This window comes from Giraffa tippelskirchi, chromosome 11 (genome assembly GCF_054371585.1).
Source record: "Giraffa tippelskirchi isolate mGirTip1 chromosome 11, T2T-mGirTip1v1.2.pri, whole genome shotgun sequence".
Taxonomy (NCBI): Eukaryota; Metazoa; Chordata; class Mammalia; order Artiodactyla; family Giraffidae; genus Giraffa; species Giraffa tippelskirchi.
Window position 1 is genome coordinate 64,208,251 of NC_137285.1, and position 26,810 is coordinate 64,235,060.

At 39.9% G+C, this 26,810-nt stretch overlaps 1 protein-coding gene across 1 annotated transcript in view; it reads right to left on the reverse strand.

Annotated features, from left to right (window-relative positions):
- Positions 1-26,810, reverse strand: part of DCHS2 (dachsous cadherin-related 2) — a 311,921-nt gene that overhangs the window by 151,553 nt on the left and 133,558 nt on the right. The window contains exon 3 of the mRNA XM_081543223.1: positions 12,024-12,255. Coding sequence (XP_081399349.1) covers positions 12,024-12,255 — 232 coding nt within the window. The remainder of the gene's footprint in view (positions 1-12,023; positions 12,256-26,810) is intronic.

Here is a 26,810-nt window from a genome sequence, read left to right on the forward strand (position 1 = left end):
GATCCACAAAGCTTTCAATGTAAGAGAGAGCTAGAAAGAAACCCCTGCCTGCCGAGTGAAAATTAGCGACTCGAAACCTGATGCTCTAAGCAGAGGAGTAAAAATGTCCTTTGAGAATTCATAAACATAAGCCAAACTTCACAGTGGTTTTTAGCCTGAATTCACAATAAAGGATGATGTGAAAAATTTCAAATCAAGAATTTAGTTGAAAACCATACAGATTTGTCCTTCCCTGGGGTACTTAGGCACAAACACAAACACTTTTCAGAGGAACCCAACTTCATCCCTGGGGTTAAAAGAATTCTCTCAGATAAAGATTCAAACCCACAACAGAAAATCACACAACACATGAGGAAATATGTTAATATGAGTGAGACTCGTTACTAACAGCAGATTTGGACTGGGAAAGACTTCAAAATGGACAAAATGCCCTAGTTAAGAGAGAGAAATTACCCAACCATATGTGGTTTATAAGAAACAAAAAGATACAAGCAGGATGTGAGTGAAAGATAGGTGACTATATGTTGCCTCCACCCTCAGGCCCCTTGCCTTTCACAGTCTATCTGATCCACGCCAGCCCCCTGCTCTTGGACCCTCTCCTCTGGTTATGCTATATTCTTATTTTTGACTTTCCTAACAATTTCATGGATTTGATCCACAGTCCTTCCTACTGCTTAGACTTCTAAGCATTTCTATGGCTTCATACTAGCTCTTCTTATAGTCTCTGAAAGATCTCAAAGGGTGTCCTGGGCCACGTGCATCAAAATCATCTAGATAACTAGTAAAAAAAAAAACAAAAAAAAGATTTTCAGGCTTTTACCTAGATATCCTGATGTCTAGAAAGATTATTAAAATTAAAAGACGCTTGCTCCTTGCAAGGAAAGCTATGACAAACCTAGACAGCATATTAAAAAGTAAAGTGATTACTTTGCTGACAAAAATCCATATAGTCAAAATTATGGTTTTTCCAGTACTCATGTACAGATGTGAGAGTTGGACCATAAAGAAGGCTGAGTGCTAAAGAATTAATGCTTTCAAATTGTGGTGCTAAAGAAAACTCTTGAGGGTCCCTTGGACAGCAAAGAGACCAAACCAGTCGAATCCTAAAGGAAATCAACCCTGAATATTCACTGAAGGGCTGATGCTGAAGCTGAAGCTCCAATACTTTGGCCACCTGATGCAAAGAGCCAGCTCATTGGAAAAGACTGAGCCACTGGAAAAGACTGAAGGCAAAAGGAGAAGAGGGCAGCAGAGGATTAGATGGTTAGATAGTATCACCGACTCAATGGACATGAATCAGAGCAAGCTCAGGGAGATAGTGAGGGACAGGGAAGCCTGGCGTGCTACAGTGCATGGGCTTGCAGAGACATGACTCAGTGACTGAAAAACAGCGAAAAAGAAATATTATAGAAGTGGGAAATGATGCTGGAATTGAATTTCTAAAGATCTCTATCAGTAATTCTCATGTGCTCTAAAGTTTGAAGGCCACAGCTATATATTATTTCCATCAAAATATTCATATGTTTCGTGACTTCAAGAGTTACTTTGCTTTAGTATCTCCCCATGTCCTCTCACCTGAATTAAGTTCTATACCTCTTTCTAGGTGGCACTTCCTCTGGGGTATTTGTCAATTTGATATCAGTTGGATCATCTATCATTCAGTTAAAATTAAAGAATTGTACATGACTTATCCTCTTTCATTAATAAATCAAATTAATCACCATCTCTGTATCATTTTCCTCTTAAAATATTCTCAGATTAGTTCCTTTCTATTTTTATTACTATCTCCTCAGTACAAACTTTATGCTATCCCTGGATAATAATAGTAACATCTTATTATTACATATTTTCTGTTAATTAATATATATATATATTCCCTGTTCAAATTTTTTAGTCTTTTAATCCAACCAGCACACTACTTCCAGGGAAATTTTTCTTGAACATTATCATGATACACTGATGCTCAAAACCCTTATCTTGTGTATTTCCTATATTTAAATTTCTTTGTCATGATTTAAAATTCCTTCATTAAACCACACCCACTCATTGTAGCTCTGGATCATCATGTAACCTATCTCTCTACCTCAGACACCATCATCTTGTGTTGTCATAAATATATGTAACAAGTATGATAACAAAGCACAATTCATGGGATGCAACCATAGAGTGCTTTTATTCTTTTCTATTTTAATTTATTTTGTATGGCTAACTATTCTTCTCCTGACCCTATGTGAAAATTCAGAAAGCTCTTGCCACCTCCACAATCACTAGCAACCAATTAAAATTCTTTTTGTTACATTAAGTCACAGAACAGTCTCAATTTAATAAATAGAGTATAAATATCCATGGAATAATCAAAACGCTAAGGTTGAGTTCAGGTGGGCAAAAGAATCTGACAAAGAATGGACATATGTGTAACTAAATTACTTTGCTGTACACCTGAAGCTAACACAACACTGTACGTCAACTATGTAGCTTGCCTGTTGGCTCAGTGGCAATGAATTTGCCTGTCAATGCAGGAGATGCGGGTTCAATCCCTGGGTCGAGGAAATCCCCTGGAGAAGGGAATGGCTACCCACTCCAGTATACTTGACTGGAAAATGCCACAGAGGATCCTGGCAGACTACAGTCCATAGGGTCACAAAAGAGTCAGAGATGACAGCAACTAAGCAACAACATAAATGAACTATGTAAGTGAAACTGTTAGTCGTTCAGTCGTGTCCCACTCTGCAACCCTGTGGACTGTAGCTCTCCAGGCTCCTGTGATATGGGATTCTCCAGGCAAGAATGCTGGAATGGGTTGCCAGTCCCTTCTCAGGGGATCTTCCCGACTCAGGGATTGAACTCAGGTCTCCCACATTGCAGGCAAATTCTTTACCATCTGAACCACCAGGGATTATCAACTATACTCCAAAAAAATTAAAGCTAAATAAACAGCTGTAATTTAAGGGAAAAAAAGTTTAGGTGAGGCATGTGCTGCAGGTCAGACGTTGCTAGCTTCTTCTTTCTTTCCTCACCTACCTCTCCCCCTCTTCCTCCTCTTGCTAACGTGAGTTTCTGAACCGTCTAGGTGCATCTAGGGCAAAGGAGGGGATAGGAGAGCCCCAAAAGCATTGTCACTGCACAGGTGCTGACGTGATGTTGGAGCGTCAGTTCTCTCCCGCCTGGGCAGCTGTTTAACAAGCACTTTCCATCACTAGCGCTTTCGTGGCTTTTGCAGAGAAAGCATCCATCTTCTAATCTGAGGCTGCCGTAATGGACACGACCACGTCCCTCTTCAAACGCGCGGCTTTCTCACCTCCTGGAAGGAGGGCTCGGCTCAGACCCCTCGCCCTGGCCTCTGCAGGCAGGGCTGAACCCCGGCCCAGCTGTCTCCAGCACAGAGCCCGTGCCCAGTAGGCGCAGCCAGCACTGTCAGCTCCACAAGCAAAGGTTGTTTTCACCGCAGAAATCCCTCCTCTACTCCGCTGTCTGTCATTCCCTCTCTAGACTCTTCAGGTGAGAGACACCCTTGATGGTATTTGAAATGTATCTTTTAAAATATGCTAAACCAGAGGGTAGCCAACAAGTCCAGTAAAAGTAGGAAAAAGAGAGGTAACTGGTAGCACACATCCAGATCAGGCCGTAGAAGAACAGCGAGAACGCCGAGAGCGACGCAGGGCGCAGTGAGTCACCAGGCCTCCACGGTTTTGCTCTACTGGCAAGAACATCCTTACTATGGAGAAGGTCCGTCTGGTTAGTTTAACCTGGTACCACTAACCATTAACATTACCGCATTGCCTTCTTTACAAATCAGTGCTGTGCGCCAGTTTCCCAGATCGATCTGACTTCCTCCACAGAGTGCCTGAGTGCGGAAGGCAGGCGCCTCGTGAAGCCTCAGGAATCCCATTCCTGTGACAGTTACGATTTCTCCCTCCAGCCTGGTAATGGGCGGTTCAGTTTGATGCATCAACAGAAAGAACTTGCTTAATCTAAGTCTGAAGATAAAATAATTTAAGTATGGAATACCATCTGTTAAAAACTAAGAAGCCAGATAGCTGAGCTTCGTTTGGTCAAATTCTACACTACTGTGTGTGGCCACACTCTCAATATTTGACATTCGGGATGAAATTATTAAGTCTCTGGTCTTCTTCTACATGCGTTTTCTTTCTACATTTCCACATATGTTTCCATACATTTCTGTACTGTGGTGTGGACTATTTCATTCCCAGTATTAAACTTTAAAAATTAATGTACTTTCATAACATGATTTTTTACATTTATTTATTGAGACATAATTGGCCATATACTATTGTATTAGCTTTAGATGTACAAATTAGTGATTTGATGTGCATATATATATATATGTAATATATATATATGTGTGTATTGTGAAATGATTATCAGCAACCATCACATACACATTTACATTAATAAACTTTTTTCTTGTGATAAGAACTTTTATGATCTACTCTCTTAGCAACTGTCAAATATGCAATATAATATTGTTAACTACAGTCACCATGCTGTGCATTGCATCCCCAGAATTTATGAATCTTATAAATTTAAGTTTGTACCTTTTGACCCCTTTCACCTGCCCCACCCCTTCCTTCTCCAGCACCCACCAATATCATTCCTGTATATTATAAGGACTATTATTGTCAGTTCAGTTGGACTACAAGCTTTTTTGTGGCAACAATTTCATCTCAGTTTTTCTTTTTTATTCAACAACCACATATTTTGTACCATCTACATTCCAGAGCTGAGCTAGTAACTGGAAAGGGAGCCAGGAACAGAACAGACAGTGTCGATGGGGCACAGACAATCAAATATTCACAAAACATGTAATTATAAAGAGAAGCTGTGCTAGAATATAAACTGGGCACCTGTTTTAACGTGCTTGGGGAGGGAATCGTCAGAAAACGCATCCATGAAAAAGTGACCTATAACTTGAGCTCTGAAGGATGAGTTAGGCCACTAGCTAGGTGAGGATGTGTGTGCGGGAACAGAAGAGGCTAGAAAGCCAGCCAGTTTCCTGGGCAGAAGGGAAAACAGGTGATGTGCCCAAGGAGGGGAGCACACAAGCCCAGGGAAAGGGGGTGAAGGAGCAAGAAGGAGAAGGAGGAGGAAGAGAAAAAAGAGCAGCTGGTGTGAGGAATGCGCACAAAGATTAAGGAGAATTATTGGAGCTGAGGCCACAGGGAAAGCAGGGCAGGTCATGAAGAGCCTGGGAGACCATAACAAGGATTGGCTTTTGGCCAAAGAGCCACAGAAAGTCACTGAAAGATTTAGGCAGGGGAGTGAGATGACCGAATCTGTCTTTCTATATTTGGACAAGGTCCATTTTGTGATTATATATATATATGAATTTTACTAGGCTTCTTCTGAGCCAACGACTACTTTTTAGATTTTCATTGCCAACTTGTGTAATGAAACAATTTCTACTAGAGACCACGAAGAAGCTATAAGTTTCTTTGAACGAACAGTCATCACTTACAAGAGGTGAGTATTAACATTAAATTTCTCCTTCTATATGTTGAATATTTCAAAACATTCACTTTTAAAAATATTCAGGTAAAAAGAGGGGTCACAAAACTCATTTACTTGAATTCAACATTCTTAAATAGACTAAGCTGTCAACTAAGAGCTGAAGAGCCAGAAAATGTAGCTCTGTAATATATATATATATATATATATGTATGTATGTATGTATTAATTATATAATATATATATATATAGGGGTATACATAATATATATATATATATATATATATATATATATATATATATATACATACAGCTTCCCTGGTGACTCAGATGGTAAAGAATCTGCCTGCAATGCAGGAGACCCAGGTTCAATCCCTGGGTCAGAAAGATTCCCCTGGAGAAGGGAATGGCACCCCAGTCCAGTATTCTTGCCTGGAGAATTCCATGGACAGAGGAGTCTAGAGGGCTACAGTCCATGGGGTTGCAAAGAGTCAGATACGACTGAGTCACTCACTCACACATAATATATATATTTCATATGTATGCATATTTACATATAATAAATAATAAAACAGTAAGTAAAGTCAATAGCTCTCTTTACCTGTACATTTTCCAGCTTAAAATTTATGACATTATATTTTAACACTTTAAAGTATAGTGATTATTTAGCTCTTTTTTCATGAAACATTAATTACTATTTCGGGGATCAATTTTAACTTTAAAAAATAGATACTGATTCATTTACAGAGCAGTAATTATTTTACGCTTTAATTGCTGAGTGCTTAGATTTATACATAGTAATTATAATCTGTAATATTATTTGTCTATGCTCTTATCTTGTCATTTAAATAGAGGAAACTGCTGGGATTAATTTTTTAAATTGATAGACTAATAAAAGAACTTAAAGATTTCTATTAAATAAAATCTAACAAACAGAATCATGTTCTCCTACTAATTAAGCAATACTTATTTTTAGAATCAAATCTCCTGGAAAAGATGGCATACTCTTTGCCAAAGTGGTACTTTGTAGTTAGGCAATAATCTATGAGTCTTTAGTAAAATTGTAAGCTCTGGGATAGTTATGAACAAATACAAGTACAAAATCCTGACTGTCACCAAACATGTAGTCTGTAAATGTAATATTCTCAAAAACAGAGATAGATCAAAAACTATACGATATCAATATCAATTTCTTATTGATATAAAGTCACAATGAGAGATTGTTTTTCTATCTTACCTACTTGAATCAACGTAATGTATATTTATCTTAGCTTTGTCTTTAGGTGTTTTTTTTTTCTTTTTTTCAAAGCCATAATCATAGAAAGAGCTTCAAAATGGAAATTTGAGAAGTCAAAATGTGTCAGATTTACTACTATTGCCTTGAGCAAATCATTGAGACTCTTAAGAGTCTCCAGTCTCTTAATTTGTGGATGGGCATAAAAACTGCCTTGCTTACCTAATATGCTAATGGAAAGCTCAAATGAGCAATATATGGAAGAGATGTCAAAAAGCAGTACAGAGCAGTACAGCAACAGATGACAGGTCCAGGATGGGGTTCAAGCCCAGTTATGCCATGTACCAACTGTGTACCTTTAGGGAAGTCACCAAATCTCTCTCTGCCTCAGTTTCCTTCTCCATTGAATGAGGGAGCTGAACTGTAAGATTCCTTCCATCTCCAGGAGCCTGTGATCTTTAACTGAAAAAACTAATGAGAAAACTTTCTACATGCTCTGTTTCCCATGAGAGTGATATACACTGATCAGGTGCTTGTGATTCGTTTTAGTCTCTGTCTTGCAAATTAAAGAAAGTCATCTTGGTTTCTTTTTTTTTTTTTTTTTGCAATGAGCAGACTCACATCCTTTAGAAATAAGTGTGGTATTAATTTGTTAACTATATATCAGAACACTCTGATTGTAGGAAAGTGACAATCATGTAGAATTATGAGAATCATTACAAGGCATGAAATCTGAGCATAAAACTAGCATTAGAAAAGAATCTGCTCTTGAAATAAAGGAAAACAGTCCTGGTGCTACATTGATAATAATTCCTGTTACAATCTGCACACCCTGACAAAGAGGGTGATCACAATTAACCAGGGAGGCAGTGCTGGCCTCGTTTGGCTGTTTAACTCTCTTGGTTGCCCTTTTAATTACTTGTCCTTCTGCAGTGTTAAATTTGGATTTTGTGTGCACTACTAAACCCAGAACAGACAATAGGTGAAACAACGTGAGCTTATGAGATTGAGCAGGAATTTTTGTCTGTCTTGTTCACTGATGTATTCCAAACACTGAGAACTGTGCTTGGTTCATAACAGGCATTGAAACAATATCTGTGGAGACGATGAACTTGCTTCCATTTTCTGTCTTTCTTTTCAGAACTTTTGACTTTTTCTTATATCATTAGCATAAAGAAAGACAAATCACAGAAATGTAACCATAGGTAGCCCTAGCAAAAGAGATAATTGGGCAACAATAAAAGACTCACACAAATGCTTGAAATCTGCCACCTTAAAATAACCTGAATTATAAGTAATGCTTGTTGCAGAGTAAAATCACTAAATAAATAGAATCAACACAAAAGTTAAAAGTTGTTCTTTTCACATTATTAAAAAGACTACTTCGGACAATGTAGGAAAAAAATCGACCAATAGTTCATAAAGTGGAATGAAAAATACATGAAGAAGGGCTATTAATAAGTAACTTTCTTGTGTTTCCTCCTTTTAAAACTCAAAACAGTGTGGTCTGCCTTGTACCCACATCCAAGGAAACCACTAACTAAGAATAAGAGAAACGAAGGCTCAAGTCAAGCTCTCTCTCCTAATGTTGGGACACATTCTACAAAAATGTTCTTTGAATCAACAACACACTGAGAAAACCCAAAAACAGAATGGGAAGATAGACATGCAAGAGAAAACAACTAGGACATCACCACGCCCCCGCTCCAAAACATTTTTCTTCCCAGCTAAACACAGTAAGTCCAAGAACTCTATTTTTAATGTATGAGTCCTAGTTACGGCACAAACAGATAATGGAAAACCTCTTGTCTTCAGGAAAACTGGAGCCTATGTAAGTTTATAAAATAGTATAGCTGATATAGGAAGCCTCAAAATGAAAGCACAAAGGAACCAGCGAGTAAATGAATTAATGTCTCTAAGAGAGAATTTCAGAGTATTTCAGGAAGAAGTGACAGCTATCAATTCTCAGTCTTCTCTTCTCCTATACAACTATGTACAACCACATGCACGTTTGTGTATTTAGTTTATGTAACTAGAAAAGAGCTGGCATAGTTGTGCTGCAGAGGGAATTTGAGAGAGTTCCGAAGAAAAGTGGGGGTAGGCCCTGGGATCCTGTGCCATTCTGCAGTGGGAAAGAGGACTTTAAATGAAGGTATGCTCTGTTATCAGTGACACTGCTCTGCAAATTCTTAAGAGGCTGTAATAAGAATTTAAATCATTTTTCAATAATTTCTAATGTCATTTATTCATTTACTCCATATATATTTACTGATAGGGGCAGTTTCTTGAGACCATGTTTCTACTGGCAGGCTCTGTAGAGACAGGCCTTTAAAATGAAAGCAAGAAAGTCCAGCCTTTTACAGGTTCAACAAAGACACAGATCTAGGAGATGAAAACCATATTCCAGTACAGCTCCTTGTTCCATTCTTTGAGAACATCAGCATTTAAACTGGTTTTTATGGCAGGGCCTGGAGGCCTAACTATTATGTACAAAATAGAAAATGTGTCTGTAGTTGTAGTCAACCAACAGATGAACTGGAACTCAACTGTTCAAATTGGAGACTACCTGTTCACTGCTGCTGCTGCTGCCAAGTCGCGTCAGTCGTGTCTGACTCTGTGCGACCCCATAGATGGCAGCCCACCAGGCTCCACCATTCCTGGGATTCTCCAGGCAAGAACACTGGAGTGGGTTGCCATTTCCTTCTCCAATGCATGAAAGTGAAAAGTGAAAGTGAAGTCGCTCAGTCATGTCCGACTCTTAGCGACCCCATGGACTGCAGCCTACCAGGCTCCTCTGTCCATGGGATTTTCCAGGCAAGAGTACTGGAGTGGGGTGCCATCACCTTCTCCGACCTGTTCACTGGGCAGCTTCTTTCCACAATTAGTCAGATGCTGTTTCATTCTATTCTAAAGGTTACAGTAAAGCATTAGCAGGCCCCATGAATTTCTCATGAGTTGTGATTAGGTACAACCACATTCTCAGCCCTGTCAGACTGAGAATGTCTTCACCCTAAATTCACCAGCATCGAAATGCCAACAATAATATCTCAAGGCCCCTTCCATTACAAAGTTGGTCTTTGCTTTAAAAAAATACCAAGATACTCTCCTAGATAATAACCACTTAAAGCGTTCTCCCTGATTAACAATGGCATTTGTCTAATGCCCGTGCCAGGAATGGAAGTCTGTGGCCGTCGAAGCCAGTGCAATAACAGAAATATCTCCTAAAAACACAATACAGTACAAATCATTCTTCAAGATTGTCCAGGGGAAACTAGAGGATGAGTGTGTTGATGTCTTTTAAAACAATCTGCTAAATGCTTTTAGATCATGTGCCCTGATTACTGGCTGACCTATATATTTTTGGTGATGTTAGTGCCCTGGAGGGTCTGACAATTTGACAAGTAGTTAAGGTCCTCAGTTTAGATGAATTTTGAAAAAGTCAAGACAAGCAGAGACTAATTTCCTAAGAAAGTACTTTTGTCTGATCTTTGAAATGCTAAAAGGACCCATGTCAGTGGACTATCTGGAGCAAAGAAAGTTTCATCTTATAAAGACTGCCATTGTAAACAACTAATCCCCTGGTCAGTCATACACACTAGAAGTGCACTTTCCAGGCAAGATGCAATAGCTCTTTAGCTAATGGGGCTAGTTAAGAGGGCAAACTAACTTGGTAGATCAGACTCCCTGTCTCAGTTATTGTTTGTTGCTAATGAATACAGTCATTACAAAGGGTGTTGTAAAGATCCAGTATGACAATGTGCAGAAAAGCCCAGTGTAGCACCTCACATCAGTATTAGCATCACAATAGAAACACATTTTACCCATGCTCAGAGAAGGTGTTTCAAGAAAAAATAAAATCTTGAGATTTCTGTACTCCCACATGTTCTGAAGCACTATTCACAATCACCAAGTTGTAGACACAACTTAATGTCTATCAACAGATGGATGGATAAACAAGATGTGGCATATACATACAATGGAATATTACTCAGCCTTGAAAAAAGAAGGAACTTCTGAAACACAGGAAAATATGGACCAACCTGGAGGACATAAAGTTAAGCGAAATAAGCCATCCATACAAGGACAGTTATTACATATTTTACTCTATGAAGTATCCAAAATAGTCAAGTTCATCAAATCAAAGAGTGGAAAGATGGTTGCCAGGGATCAGTGAAGAGAGAGAAATGGAGGGTGCTAATGAAGGAGCATCAAGTTCCAGTAAAACAAGATGAGCAAACCCTAGAGATCTCCTATGCAACATTGTACCTCTGGTCAATGATAATGTTGTTATTCAGTCTCTGAGTCATGTCTGACTCTTTGTGACCCCATGGACTAGCCTGCCAGGCTCCTCTGTCCATGAGATTTCCCAGGCAATAAAACTGGAGTGGGTTATCATATCCTTCTCCAGGGGATCTTCCTAGATCTGGTATGGAACCCACATCTCCTGTACTGGCAGGCGGATTCTTTACCACTGAACCACCAGGAAGCCGAATGATAATGTACTGTACACTGAAAAATGTGTGAAAGAGAAGATCTCAGGTTAAGTGTCCTTATTACAATAAATAAAATAAATATATTTTAAAGAAGAAATTCAAAAGAAAAAAAATTTCGAAGCTTCATTATTAGGACCAGAATATCTGTAATATCTCCATAGGATTATAATGTAATATTATACACTTAAAATTTTATATTTTCTTAAAACCAAACACTTCAAACCTTTCTGTTAACAACAAACCAATAGGGAAAGGAGGTCACCTCTTAAATATTGATTACTTCTGAAAGATTCAGTTTGCCCACTGGATTTCTTCAGCAGATACACAATTACCACATAAGACACCTAAAAGGAGTTTTAGGTATCATTTCAGAAGCAATGAGACTAAGACCTGACGAGATTAAGGGGATGCCAGACATTGCACCAGAAAGGTATTTCTTTGGATGTCAGTACAGTGCTTTTTGCATGATTAGGATTATTCATACATTGAAAGGATGCAAGTTATCCTTAGATGATCATACAAATAGGGGACATTTGCAAAATAAATACTACTAACCAGTATCTTTTATAATTCACCACCTTTAATCCTGACAGAAACTTTGCAACATAGGAATTATTAGTACTCCTAAGGTGAGGAGACGAGGCCACTGAAGGTTATAAGAGGCAAAGCTGGGACTCAGATCCAGTCCTAGCCTAATGACAAATCCTGGCTCTTTCCAACATGCCTTCTGGAAGGTGACATGAGTCCTGCAACACCCCTGCCAAGGAAAAAGTCATTTCAACTCATTTTCTGGTTCTTATGCAAAAGCTATTGATCCCAAGTTCACATACCTGTGGTGGAGTCGATGGTGAAAAAGGATGACAGGTCTCCAAGGACGAGCTCATAGGCCACTGTTCCGTACACCCCGGAATCCCTGTCTGTGGCAAGAACATTGATGACTTCGGTGCCCAGCTGCGCCTGGCCACTAAGGCTCGTCACATAGGTTAATGGGTTAAACACAGGTTCATTATCATTTACATCCTCCAGTTCCACACGAACAAAAGCTTGGGCACTGAGTCCACCCTGTTGGACGGATGAGAAGTGATTACAAATGGGTCTCACATGAACACTGGGATGCAGAATAAGTGAGAAGGATCCTAGAATAGACTTCTGAAACAACAAAAACTATATGTGTATGTATTCATTTTACTTTTAACATATATATATATGTATGTATGTATGTATATACACATCAGTTCATTTCAGTTCAGTCGCTCAGTTGTGTCCGACTCTTTGCAACCCAATGAACCACAGCACGCCAGGCCTCCCTGTCCATCACCAACTCCTGGAGTCCACCCAAACCCATGTCCATCGAGTCGGTGATGCCATCCAACCATCTCATCCTCTGTCGTCCCCTTCTCCTCCTGCCCTCAATCTTTCCCAGCATCAGGGTCTTTTCAAATGAGTCAGCTCTCCGCATCAGGTAACCAAAGTATTGGAGTTTCAGCTTCAACATCAGTCCTTCCAATGAACACCCAGGACTGATCTCCTTTAGGATGGACTGGCTGGATCTCCTTGCAGTCCAAGGGACTCTCAAGAGTCTTCTCCAACACCACAGTTCAAAAGCATCATTCTTCGGTGCTCAGCTTTATTTATAGTCCAACTCTAACATCCATACATGACCACTGGAAAAACCATAGCCTTGACTAGATGGACCTTTGTTGGCAAAGTAATGTCTCTGCTTTTTAATATGCTGTCTCGGTTGGTCATAACTTTCCTTCCAAGGAGTAAACGTCTTTTAATTTCATGGCTGCAATGACCATCCGCAGTGATTTTGGAGCCCAGAAAAATAAAGTCAGCCTCTGTTTCCACTGTTTCCCCATCTATTTGCCATGAAGTGATGGGACTGGATGCCATGATCTTAGTTTTCTGAATGTTGAGCTTTAAGCCAACTTTTTCACTCTCCTCTTTCACTTTCATCAAGAGGCTCTTTAGTTCTTCCTCACTTTCTGCCATAAGGATGGTGTCATCTGCATATCTGAGGTTATTGATATTTCTCTGGGCAATCTTGATTCCAGCTTTGTGCATTTTACTTTTAAACTTGAGCTATGAGTTCATGTGAATAGCATGACATCTGTACTCCAATACTGATTCTTAAATTGGAATTAGATTACCACACATGTATTTAGGTTTGGCTGAATCTCTTCACTGTTCACCTGAAACTATCACAACATTGTTACTTGGCTATACCTCAATATGTAAGAAAAAGTTTAAATAAATAAATAAATGGAAAAAAACTCCTAGGAGGTAATAATTTCAGAGTAGAGGACAAAAAGGCCTTACTTAAGATTTCCTTAAATAAGGAAATCTCTCCTGACGTGCAAAGAGAAAAAAAAATCACTTTCAATGATGCCCGGATAATCTTTAACTGCTAAGGAGAAGGGCTAATAGAGTACTGGAAGGAGGTGCAATTTCAAAAAAGGTAACTGGGGGGAAAGCATCACTAAGAAGGTGCAATTTGAGTAAAGACGGACCCATGTGAGGGACCAGACCCGTTATTTGGAGGAAAAGCGTAACAGCAATGAGAGCACAAGCAAAGGCCCTGAGATAAGAGTGCAGTGCATCCCAAGCCCGATCAGAACAGCAAGGAGACCCGTGGGTGATATCAGAGGGCCGGGGGAAGGTCACGGGGGGTTCTGTGGGCCTCTGAGAGGACCATGTCTCTGACCCATCTGAGGGCTGCAAGCAGAGGAGTAGCTTGACTTGCCCCCCAAGGGCAGCAAGGCTGGAAGGAGGGAGGAAATCTAGGTGGGAGCCAGAAGCATCATCAAGTCCAGCACAGCAAGTGACAGCGAAGCTGCTTTTCCTACAAACTTAGCGCCCGGTTAATTTTGAGATTTTAAATTTTCCACATATTAGAAAAGAAATCGAGTGCCTAAAATAGAGAGAAATACTGGATCCCACACTGGATCCCACACTGGCTTCTTGTGTGTGCTTCCTTCATCTAAAAACAAGGAGCAGGAAAGAGCACAAGAGAAGAAAATAACCCCTGCAATTTTTACTTTTCTAAAGGAAAACATATGTTCCTACTTCAAAGCACCGTTTTCCATTTCTATCTGGTATACTTTGATAGTTTCATCTTAGGCAAAAGTCCTTGGTAAGTCACAACAGCCTGGGTTTTCTCCTCCACTTGTGCTCTTCCCTCTCTCCTTTTCTGTCTCTGTCTCTCTCTCTCCCACTGTGGCAGGAGGCACTGAGCAAAAAAGGAAAATCAAAGGCAGTGAACAAGCAGCTTTGGCACAGGACAAAGGGAGGCTGCGGGTGTGGACTCTGGAGGGAGCATGTGCTGAGGGCAAGGGAGGGTACGAGAGAGAGCATCGTTTACTATTGCTTGGGGTAAAGCTGGCTGTGAATTCAGAAATGGTTCTCATGCTCTGAGGGCCCATGTACCCAACACTACGGACTAAAAAAGAACAGAAAAAGAATAAAAATAGTGATCTTCCATGTTCTAAGTTGAATAAAGTGCCAGGGCTATGCCAGTTTTAAATGAATACAGTAGACACAATGAAAAAAATCAATTAACATAACAGCGTATCAATAGAATAAAAAAAGAAAAAAGAAATGAACAGTAGAAATAAAAATGATGTATGGCAAAACCCATCACAATATTGTAAAGTAATTATTTTCCAATTAAAATAAATTTTTAAAAATTACAACAAAAACAGGAGAACAATAGCAGTACCGTCTAGTCTGTGTCCTTGAAATTTAGACTGGTGCTGTGTCTTCAGCAAACTGAAGTAACCCGTGGGTCCCCAGGTGGAGTGGAGTGAGGGGCTGCAGATGGGGAAGGCTGCACCCCATCTCACAAAGCCCTGCAGGTTCTTTGAACTGGATTCTTTCCCAGTTTTGCTTTCCCTTTATCTTTCCTTTCCCTGTCCTTTTAAATTTCTCCTCAAGATCAAGAAATCATTTAGGTTTGGGGGTGGGGAGATGCTAAGAAAGCAGGCAGGAGAAGAAATGAAAGCGTGGCGAACATGTGAAGAAATGAGGCTCACTCCACTTTAAGGCCTTCAAGAACAAAGATGTTCATTACTGGGCTGTCCATGAAGACTCCGAATCAGGCCACACCACCCAAAACAAGCAACATATTAGATGGACAAATCAAAGCTTGCTGTTATAGATAAGTGCCTCTTCATGCAGGAACAGTATTACATATAGATCTCAGTTTTATTTTTTATGAATCTAATTTTTATCTATTAAATGTATCAACAGGGGACACTTTCTATCATAACAACCATTTGTGAATGAATGTTAAGTGTGCTTTACATATATTTTCTGCTTCAACTGTTATAATCTCACTTTCTAAAGACTTTTATGGGGTCCTCCATTTTTACAATAAGGCAACCAAAGCACAAAGAGGCTAAGTGACTTGTCCAAAGTAAGTGAGACTATAAACAGCAGATCTGTAACTGGAATGGAGATTCATCTGTCCCCAAAGCCCCCATGACTTGAGACTTTTAAAGTATTGCTATGGTATAAATTCGACCTTTCATGAAGGAATGTTTAAAGACCATGCTACGGGCAATGTCAACCACGGATTTTGTCTCAGAGGAAAAAGGAACACAGAACTCCTGTTTACAAAGAACTTAACATTTATGAGACAAATGCTATACAGCTTGGTCTGTGGCACAGTGGAACAATCTGGAGCCAGAAGATCTGGATCTAATATCCGGCCCTGCCTGCCTCTTGGACCACAGCTTCGACAACATAAGATGGCCCAACTTTGAGCTGCTTCTTCCACAAAGTGGGGCCACATGCTTGCCTTGCAGGCCTGTTGTTGCAAGGAGTGATAAAATATGTGTGAAAGCATTTATTATGGATAACCACCACCAATTAGAAAATTTTACAGGCTCTTTATCCTAAATACTTGGGACCAGATGTATTTGTCTTGAAATTCTGAATTTTTTAAGTTTCATAAAAGAAATATAGTGCATCCCAGTGAAGTCTGGAATGATGGCCCATAATCAGGAACTTAATATTTTGCTGCAAAATGGATGAATAAACACATTTACAAGGATAAAAAAAAAAAGCCTCAAGGATCTCACAAATGTTGGGGACATACACCTTTCCTGGAAAGGGATTCCAGTTGGACAAATAACATTTAGAAAGAAGTTTTTAACAGACTGCCTGACCCTTGGCAAAAAGACTGCGGCCCGAGCGCCAGTTGTGCTGGGAGTGAGCTCACCAGGAGCAGGGTGGTGATGGTGGAGGGCTCTCCTGAGTGCCTCCCTGGCCTCATTAGCACCTCACTCACTGCTGGGGACCAGAGTACTAAGATGAAAAGCATCTTCACAGAGAATTCAAGCCCTAGGCCTTTGGAGTGGGAGCACTGACTCCAAGACCCTAGACTACTAGAGAACTAACCCTAGGGAATATCAAATAGTGAGAACTTCCACAAAGGAAACCACTTGAATATAAGACCTGGCACCACCCAACCACCAGTAGCACCCTGTGCAGGACGCTTCATCCAAACAGCAAACAAAACAAAAATACAAACCCAATCATCAGCAGACAGGATTACCACCTCACTCAGCCTTGCCCATCAGAGGGAAAAACAAAACTCATCACAAATCTCACCTTATACGAAGCTCACACAAACCACTGCACCAGCAGAAAGGAAGAAAGAATTCAACCTTGAACCATGGGAAAAGGAAACCTCAAACACAATAAGATTTTTTTAAAAATAATGAAAAGGCAGAGAAATACTGTACAAATGAAGGAACAAATGAGGAATACACAAGTCCAAATAAATTAAGAGGAAATAGGCAAGCTACCTGAAAAAGAATTCAGAATAATGATAGTAAAGGTGATAAAAAACCAGAATCAATAGCAGAATATCTGAAGTGGAAGAATGAATCAGCGAGCTTGAAGATAAAATAGTGGAAATAACTTCTAAAGAGCAGAATAAAGTGAAAAGAATGAAAAGAACTGAGGATAGTCTCAGAGACCTCTGGGAAAATATCAAATGCACCAACATTGAATTATAAGGGTCCCAGAAGAAGAAGAGAAAAAGAAAGGGTATGAGAAAATTTTGGGAGAGATTATAGTTGAAAATTTTCCCAACATGGAAAAGGAAATAGTCAATCAAGTCCAAGAGGTACAAAGAGTCCCACATAGGATAAACCCAAGGAGAAACACACCAAGATATGTAATAATCAAACTAACAAAGATTAAACACAAAGAAAGAATATTAAATGTAGCAAGGGAAAAGCAACAAGTAACATACAAGGGAAAGCCCATATGCTTAACAGTTGATCTTTCAGCAGACACTCTGCAGGCCTGAAGGGAACAGTAGGATATAGTTAAAGTACTGAAAGGGAAAAATCTACAATCAAGATTACTCTACGGGGCAAGGATCTCATTCAAAATTGATGGAGAAATCAAAAGCTTTTCAGACAAGCAAAAGTTAAGAGAATTCAGTACCACCAAACCAGCTTTACAACAAATGTCAAAGGGACTTATAAAGTCAAGAAATACAAGAGAAGAAAAAGATCTACAAAATCAAACCCCAAACAATTAAGAAAATGGCAATAGGAACATATATATCAATAATTACTTTAAATGTAAACTGATTAAATGCTCCAACCAAAAGACAGATTGGCTGAATGGATACAAAAACAAGACCCATGTATATGCTGTCTACAAAAAACCCACTTCAGACCTAAATACACATATAGACTGAAAGTGGGAGGGTGGAAAAATATATTCTATGCAGATGGGAAGCAAAAGAAAGCTGGAGTAGCAATCCTCATATCAAGCAAAATAGACCTTAAAATAAAGAATATCACAAGAGATAAATAAGGACACTACATAATGATCAAGGGATCAATCCAAGAGGAAGACATAGCAGTTGTAAATATCTATGCACCCAACATAAGAGCACCTCAATACATAAGACAAACACTGACAGACATAAAAGGAGAAACTGACAATAATACAATAATAGTAGGAGACTTTAACACCTCACTCACACCAATGGACAGATCATCGAAACAGAAAATCAATAAGGAAACACAAGCCTTAAATGATACGTTAGATGAGATGGTCCTCATTGATATCTTCAGGACATTCATCCAAACACAAAAGAATACACCTTCTTCTCAAGTGCACATGGAGTATTCTCCAGGATAGACCACATCTTAGGTCACAAATCAAACCTCAGTAAATTTAAGAAAATCAAAGTTGTATCAAGCATCTTTTCTGACCACAACACTATGAGACTAGATATCAATTACAAGAAAAAAACTGTAAAAAACACAAACACATGGAGAGTAAACAAAAGGTTTCTAAAAAGCCAACAGGTTACTAAAGAAATCAAAAGTGAAATCAAAAAATCCCTAGAAACAAATAACAATGAAAACACGACAACTCAAAACCTATGGGATGCAGCAAAAGCAGTTCTAAGAGGGAAGTTTATAGCAATACAACCCTACCTCAAGAAACAAGAAAAACATCGAATAAACAACCTAACTTTACACCTAAAACAATTGGGAAAAGGACAACAAAAAAACCCCAAAATTAGTAGAAGGAAATAAATCATAAAGGTCAGAGCAGAAATAAATGAAAAAAAAATGATAGAAACAATAGTAAAGATTAATAAAACTAAAAGCTGGTTCTTTGAAAAGATTAACAAAATTGACAAACATTTAGCTACATTCATCAAGAAAAAAAAAGAGAAGAATCAAATCAACAAAATTAGAAATGAAAAAGGAGAGGTTAAGAAGAAACAGACACACGTATCCCATTGTTCACTGTGGCACTATTTACAATAGCTCTTAGAACATGGGAGCAACCTAGACATCCATCGACAGATGAATGGATAAAGAAATTGTGGTACATATACACAATGGAATATTACTCAGCCATAAAAAGGAACTCATTTGAGTCAGTTCAACAACAAAAAGCAGTTTTGTTCAAATAAATTATTAAAAGTTAAAAAAATAGGATTAAAAAACATATTTCAAGTGAAAATAACATCCTATAAAATATAAAGACATTAAAAAAAAGTCTCTGTCATGTTTTAGGATCCATGTCTTGGAGGGAGGGGGAGAAAATGGGAAAAATCAAAAGAAAAGCCTTGATGGACAGATTCATGGAGCTTGATTTAAATGCTAAGAAGGATAGATTTTATTCTGCACGTCTGTAGATTCAGTTAAAAGTGTGGTGTGCACACCTTGAATACATATATACTTACTAATAAATTATGTATTCACTTACTGTCTGTATTATTTATATTAAAAACACCACAAAAGGTTTATAAGGATGAAATTCAAAGTTGTCATATTTTCCTCCTAAACCCCCACTTGGGACACTATCGCCATCGTGAATGAAGGGACATGATCAAATCTAGGATTAAGAAAAAGATACCTGAGGTGGCAATAAAAAGGTGCATCTTAAAAATAAACAAAAAGTTTCCTTAGTCAGAAAGTTATGAAAATGGTGAATTAACCAAGTTAAATATATTCTCTGACCCTAGATTTCTCACAGAACCTTCCAGAGACATGTTTCTACGGGGTGGGGTGATTTCTAACATGTTTTCCACTCTTATTTACCACAGAACTCTCAGTGGAAGGAGCATCTCGGGAGGCAAGAATGCCATAGAACATAGGTGGGGAAAGCTCATCTAAGCTCACTTTCTCTATCTCCTCAACTGTTCACCTTTCAATCTTCTGAAACTAAACTTCTATCTAGCTCCTCAAGACTGCCCTGATCATGCAACCTCTGAGAGACTCTGACTAGAACCACCCAAATTAGCTGCTTCCAGATTCCTGGCCCTTAGAAACTGTATGACATATTAAATGTGTATTATTTAACCTGTAGTACAACTTAAACAGCCAACATTTAGCATGAACATATATAATAGTGAAGGGCTAAGTCAATTTACTTTCTATATCGCTAGTCTGAGACAATGTTTCCCTAAGCCTGGAGTGGTGACATAGAGTTGAAATAGCTTTATCTCAGCTGAATGTGGGAATTTAGGAGCTAAATGTGGGAATAACTTGTTACACAGCAATAGGTAACTGATATACCCCATAAATTCTACGTATATTTAATTTTTAACTTTGTCTTATCCTTTCTCTTTCCACCAACAAATTGTGATTCACTTTGATAAAATTTTAATCATTTAAGTTTGAAAATTATGGTAAGAGACTCTTAACCAATCTACCTGAATCTCAATTCTCACAAGAAGTGCTGTGAAAGTTGGGAGTATTGGGGGAAAGCACCAGACTTGAAAGCAAACAACACTGGAGACAGGAGGGTTGTCTAGGACCATCAATGGATACGGAAAATTTTCTACTGTTTGTCTGTTTTGGCTATTGTCTACTCCCCATGCTCTGTTTTTGCCTCTGGGGCTCCTGAATAGTAGAATATTAGTATCAATGCTTCATTATCTCTTAGCATTTTCTGGGCTGTTGTTTCCCTTGTCAGTGCATTAGAGTCTATAGTTCATAACTCAGTGAGCAAAGGTGAAGAGAACTGAAGGTCCAGTCTGTTAAGGAAAAAACAAAAAACAAAAACAGTGAGCCATGGTGTCACCAGAGCCAAGAAAAGCAGTGTTCAAGGAACAATTTCAAGTCCTTTGAGAAGCTGAACAAAATGAAAATAAAGAAAGAATCTGAGAATGTGTCACAATGTAAATCACACTCATAAAAGCAGTTTTATTAGAGGGGAGGGATGGAAAGAAGGATCAAAGAAAGACTGAAAAGTGAGGAAACAAACAACTATTTTAAGTAACTCTACTGTGGTGCGACGACTGTCTACAATGCGGGAGACCTGGGTTCGATCCCTGGGTCGGGAAGATTCCCTGGAGAAGGAACTGGCAATCCACTCTAGTACTCTTGCCTAGAAAATCCCATGGATGGAGGAGCCTGGTGTCCATGGGGTCGTAAAGAGTCGGACACGACTGAGCGACTTCACTTTCACTGTGGGCTGCCCAGGTGGCGCTAGTGGTCAAGAACTTGCCTGCCAATGCAGGAGACAAAAGAGACTCAGATTCGATCCCTGGGTCAGGAAGATTCCCTGGAGAAGGAAATGGCAACCCACTGCAGCATTCTTGCCTGGAGAATCTCATGGACAGAGGAGCCTGGTGGGCTGCAGAGGGTCTCACAGAGTCAGACACTACTGAAGCAACTTAGCACGCATGCACTGTGAAAGATAGAAGGGGAAGAAAATGGTACATGAAACTAAAAGAAGGCTTTTTTCAAAAGATGGAAATCATTATTATGCCTTGTATGCTTACGGGAGGCATTCAATTGAATTTGAGAAAATCATTGTAGAAGTGAAATCCTTAAGACAGCTGGAACGGTTGGGAGCCTGATCAGCAGAGGGACTTGCTTTCCATGCAAACAGGGAAATCTGTACTATGCTAACAGGAAAGAGGGCAAAAGATGTGAGCTGATAGCTGTCAGGAAGGTAAGGTCTCTCTCAAGCAGGTATGCTATTTTTCTCCATGTTCAGCTGCTTAGGCAAGTTCAGAAAAGGCAGAGTCAGGTTGATATAGGGCTGGGGTTTTACCTGGAAAGTTCTATGGAGAAACAAAACTAAAGAGAATTTGCAACTGAGTGACTTTAAACTAGTGACCTTAACAGAAGAGTTATCTATGGGTATGGAGATGCTATGTGAGTGAAGAGAAAGATTAGAATGTCTGTCAGAATACCACATGCTTGAAATCAAGGTTTCAGAGGTTGGAAACCAGAAAGTCAAGGAACTGAGGGGTTTTTAGGGTCGGATTGTTCAAAAAACAAAATGGACAGTAAAGTTTCCAGGAGGGAACAACAGTGGAGAGGAAAACTGAGTTAGATGTAAAAGTCCTTGATGACAAAGAGGTTTGGAACATGGCAGCAGCAACACACAGCGTCCATGGTATAGTCTGATGATGTAAACTTCAAAAAGATTTGGTTTTGAAGAACGAAAGGGGTAGGAATGATTGGATGCCGCAATGGACGACAGGAGGGCACCTGCCTCAGCACCTTAATCCTGGCCTGTGACTAGTGGAACACAGCTTCTCTGAGAGAGCAGGGAGGAGTCGGTATCCTTGAGGGATGCCTGTGTTGACCAGAGCAAGAAGATGAAGGAGCTGTCAGAGATCAGGCTGAGGGCATAATGGAGTTTGCTAAATGATGGGCCAGGAGTTCCAGAGCATGTGGGAGAAGACGGGTCTGAGTTAAAGGGTGAGCGGAGGGTGAGCAGGAGACTGGTCTGAACTAAAGGGAGAACAGAACAGCATGGGGATGAGAAGACAGACGGATGGCTGGGAGGCTTAAACTTCTAGAGATAAGAATGAGGTAAATTGGTATTTAAGACATTTTGAGATTAATCCTGGTACTGTATTACACAATGGCAGAGAAACATTTTGAAATATGATTCAGACAACTGAGCTAGAAGATGTGGGCAACTGGGCAGTGGTTTATTCCTGAAATTGGGAAGGGGTGGTGATCAATGAAATATATGATAAGAATAAACATTTGGAAAATGAGATAATACAATGTGTTAAAATTAAAATGAGCATGTCCCAAGTTTCAGTCATGCAGAATGAATGAATTCTGGAGATCTCATGCACAGCATGATGATTACAGTTAATAATACTGTATTGTATAGTATACTTGAAATGTGCTGAGAGTCTATCTTTAGGGTTCTCACCATTCACTATGTTTGATGATGGATCTGTTAACTATCTTAATTGTGGCCATCATTTCATAATGCATACATATAATCCAAAACACCATGCTGCACACTTTAAATATACATGATTTCAATTTATTAATTGCATGTCAATAGAGCTGGGGGAAAAGAGAAAAATGAGCATGCCCTTTTACTCAGCAAGTTTTCTTCTAGAGATTTATTTGCTTTGCACACAAAGTCTGTAGTGCAACTTCAATAGTCAATATCTATCATGAATATATATAATGGTGAAGGGCTAAGTCAATTTACTGAGACAACCATCCCCTAAGCCTGGAGTGGTGAGATAGAGTTGAAATAGCTTTATCTCAGACACATATTTCAGCTACAGAATTTGAGATGTCAAAAAAAAAGAGATAGAATATTAATAAACATACACACCAAAAAAGAAACATTCGTTTGCTAACAATGAACAAGAAAACAGGGATTAGATATAAATATGGAATAATTCAATTACTGTGAAAAATCACTTGACTTGTCATATAACCCAATTACTTATTTTCATTATGTAATTTTATAGCATCCTCCTGACTTCTATGTATGAGGCAAATAGCCACAACTGTAGCAGAAAAAATGGCCTATTTCAGAAGTACTATGGGTAGAATAGAGGAAGTGATTGAGTTTAAAAATAGTGACAGTCATCATAGGGATAAACAGAGAAGAAGCCCAGAACAACCAGGTATAAGAAAAATTCTTCTACTGATGAATAGATATCCCTTAGCAACAACAGGCAAATGGGTTCTCAGCAATTTCTTCCAAAGAGCTTTCAGGACATATATTAGAAAGAGAAAGGAAAAGGGGAAAAACTATAGATTACCAAGGTAATTCTGAACAGTTAAAGGCCTTTGGCAAGGTGCAGTTCATTGTTTTAAATAAATTCATTATTGCCCAGAATCCAACATCTTAGATTAAAATATCTTGCCTGAGTTCATTAATTTTTCAGATCCAAGCTAGATGGCTTTTAGGGGATAGTCTACCAAGTCATTATCAACCTTGATATCTTCATCTTTACCAACTGTTTTGATTAATAACTTGTGCTGTGAGCAGATATTGCAAAGTGATGATGACAGATGCAGACTTCACTCTATAGGTATGCACAGTTCATCTCAGAAGAAACTGACAAAGATTACACTGACAGCAGAATAAATACTTCATACCAGATAACACACACACACACACACACACACACACACACACACACACACTTATGCTGCTTGCTCATATATTCTGAGGCAAACACAAGGAAAATTGGAGGCAGTTTTAGGTCAAAACAAGGTGAAATGAGGAAGCTGTTAAAAGGCTATGATTTGGGGGTGAGGGAAGACTCTTCTAAAATTTGTCTTTAAAAATATATCACCAGGTCTGCCCCCAAGAGGCCTGCTTCCAGGCAGGTTGAGTGTGCAGCTTCCTCAGGGGTCCCCTGCCACTGCAGACACATGTGATGGACAAGAAGGAGAAAACGGCCACCAAGATGGAGAAGAAGGTGTCCAAGCGCTGAGGAAGGAGGAGACTCTGAGGCTCTGATAGCCCATTTTTAGATGCCAGATGCTAGAAAGACTCATATAGTAGAAATATCATGATCCCCCACTCAGCAGTGTTGAACGTATTGTTCTCTGCTCATCCCGAGAAAGATGAAACGACCCTATTCACCACACAGATCTTTGGGTCCTGCATTTGGCAATCAAGACCTGGGAGCAAGTCAAATTATCAGGAGGTCCTTTAGGTCAAGGCAATATCAGATAGGAGCCTGGAAGACACAGCTAACTCTTCTTGGTGGTTTCCACAACAGCACAAGAGACATCTGAGACAATGACATATATGCCTTTAACCCGGGCATGCTCACATGGAGGAAGCTGTTGCCTTGAGGGAACGGGGCCACACCAAGGCCAGGCTACTAAATGTCCATCACTGCCCAGGGGGTGGTAATCATCAGTGGAGGCTACTGGAAGACTTCAGTAAAGGGGGACCAACACATCCTGCATTCAAAGAAAATCCAAGAAAGTCTGAGGAAAGAAGAAAAGGCAAATGGGTACAGACCTGGATGTCCCCTTGGGGAAAAGAGCTCACTCACTCCAACAGTCAGTGTTTAGACAGGTGTGGCCCTGAATCATCAGCCACTGCTCCTTGGGTGTTGGGGTGTCTGTGGTGAGGAAGAGGAAGAGAGCCTGAAGGGTGACTGCTTTGATGACCTGTGCTTCGATGACACTGGGATGAACCACTGGCTTGTGGGACTGCTGAAAGGATCTGGGTTAGAGAAGAAAATACGTAAGTGAGGCAGAAAAAAAAGAAAGTGAAACCCAGGGATGTCTCTGGAGGTCCAGTGGTTAAAACTTCATCTTCCAATGCAGGGGGTTTGGTGTTGACCCCTGGTCAGAGAGCTACGACGCCCCATGTCTTACAATCAAAAACCCAAAACAAAACAGAAGCATATTGTAACAAATTTAATTTTAAAAAAGTGAAACGCAAAGATGATAACAAGCAGGAAAGTGGGGAAGCATCATCCAGGAGCCCCGGGAGGGGCTTAAAGTTGTGGGTGCAGAGGATGAGCTCATGATCACCACTGAACAAGTGCCCTCTGTCCCAGGCAGCAGGAAGGAGGAAGAGAGTTCAGAAGAAGCCAGTGGCCTCTGATGGAGCTAAGTCCTCGCTTCAACACCATGCTGTCCTTGAAGCATGGGCTGCTCTAGGCTTATGGGGCTTGTTTGAAGCAGGTGACTGCCACTTCATCCTTAGACTTGTACTTCCTTGGTCTCCACAAGATGGAAGAATGGAAGACAGCAGAGATGGATCCAAAAACAGAGAGCATCTGAAGTAGACTTGGAAGAGCAGGGGCTGAGATAAAGGACTCAGAAGGAAGAAGTCAAGATGAGGAAGATGATGACAACAGAGAGGAAAGTGGGAGGAGGGTGACTCTGCCCAGGACTGAGCAATACTGAGTGAATATTGCTGGGGAAACTGGGACTTCACACAAAGGAGAAGAAAATGCTGAGAGTAGCCCATAAGCCATGACAAAAACTTTCTCTGATGATGTAAGATGCTACAATGGGTCAGAAGTTAAACTGAGTTGTGAATTCCCTCCATACTTTTGGATATTACTTCCAACAAATTGGAGCAAGACAAGGTAGCTGCAAAGCTTTTATTTTGTGTATTCTGATACCTACCAGGGTTCTCATCAGCCCTTTGATCTCGTTTCTGGGAAAAGTCTGCATTGGTTGCATCTTCTTTTTCTGTATCCTGATGCTTTGACCTCGGGGGCCTTGATTGTCCTGGAGGGACTGCCAAGACCAGGCAAGTGTGCCTTTGCAATGTAAACAACAATCTCAACCACCACCTCCTGTACTGGCTCTCTACACTCTGGGTGGTCACCCCATAATCACCTGTCCTGCTAACTCCTGCGTTGGCAGACAGATTCTTTACCACTAGGCTACCTGGGAAGCCCCATCACCCGCCCTAATCACCCCATAATCAACTGTCCTAATCACCCCATAGCCAGGTACCAAGTAACTAGAGACAGCCTTTATGCCCCAGGCTACTGAGACTATTCAATCTAGCCGATCTTAAGCCTGCTTATTCTGCCTCTCCCATCCCTTCCCTCCGAAACCACAACAAAGACCCTTACCCAAAGTTTTCCTCTTTCCTCTGCTTCCTGGTTGACCCCAGTGCTTTCCGTTGTGCATACACTACATACACTCCCTCTTCTAATGTGGCATGCCCCTCCTCCTGGGATTTGTGAGTATAATAAACTGTTTTTTCAATGGCAGCCATCTTCTTACTCATATATGAATAATAACAAAATCTATATTAAGCCAGGAAGGGTGCAAACCAGGTCCCATCTATAACAGAGCTGGGCTTCGGATATCACCTCAACAAGACGATGAAGTCCCCACAGGAAGGATGTT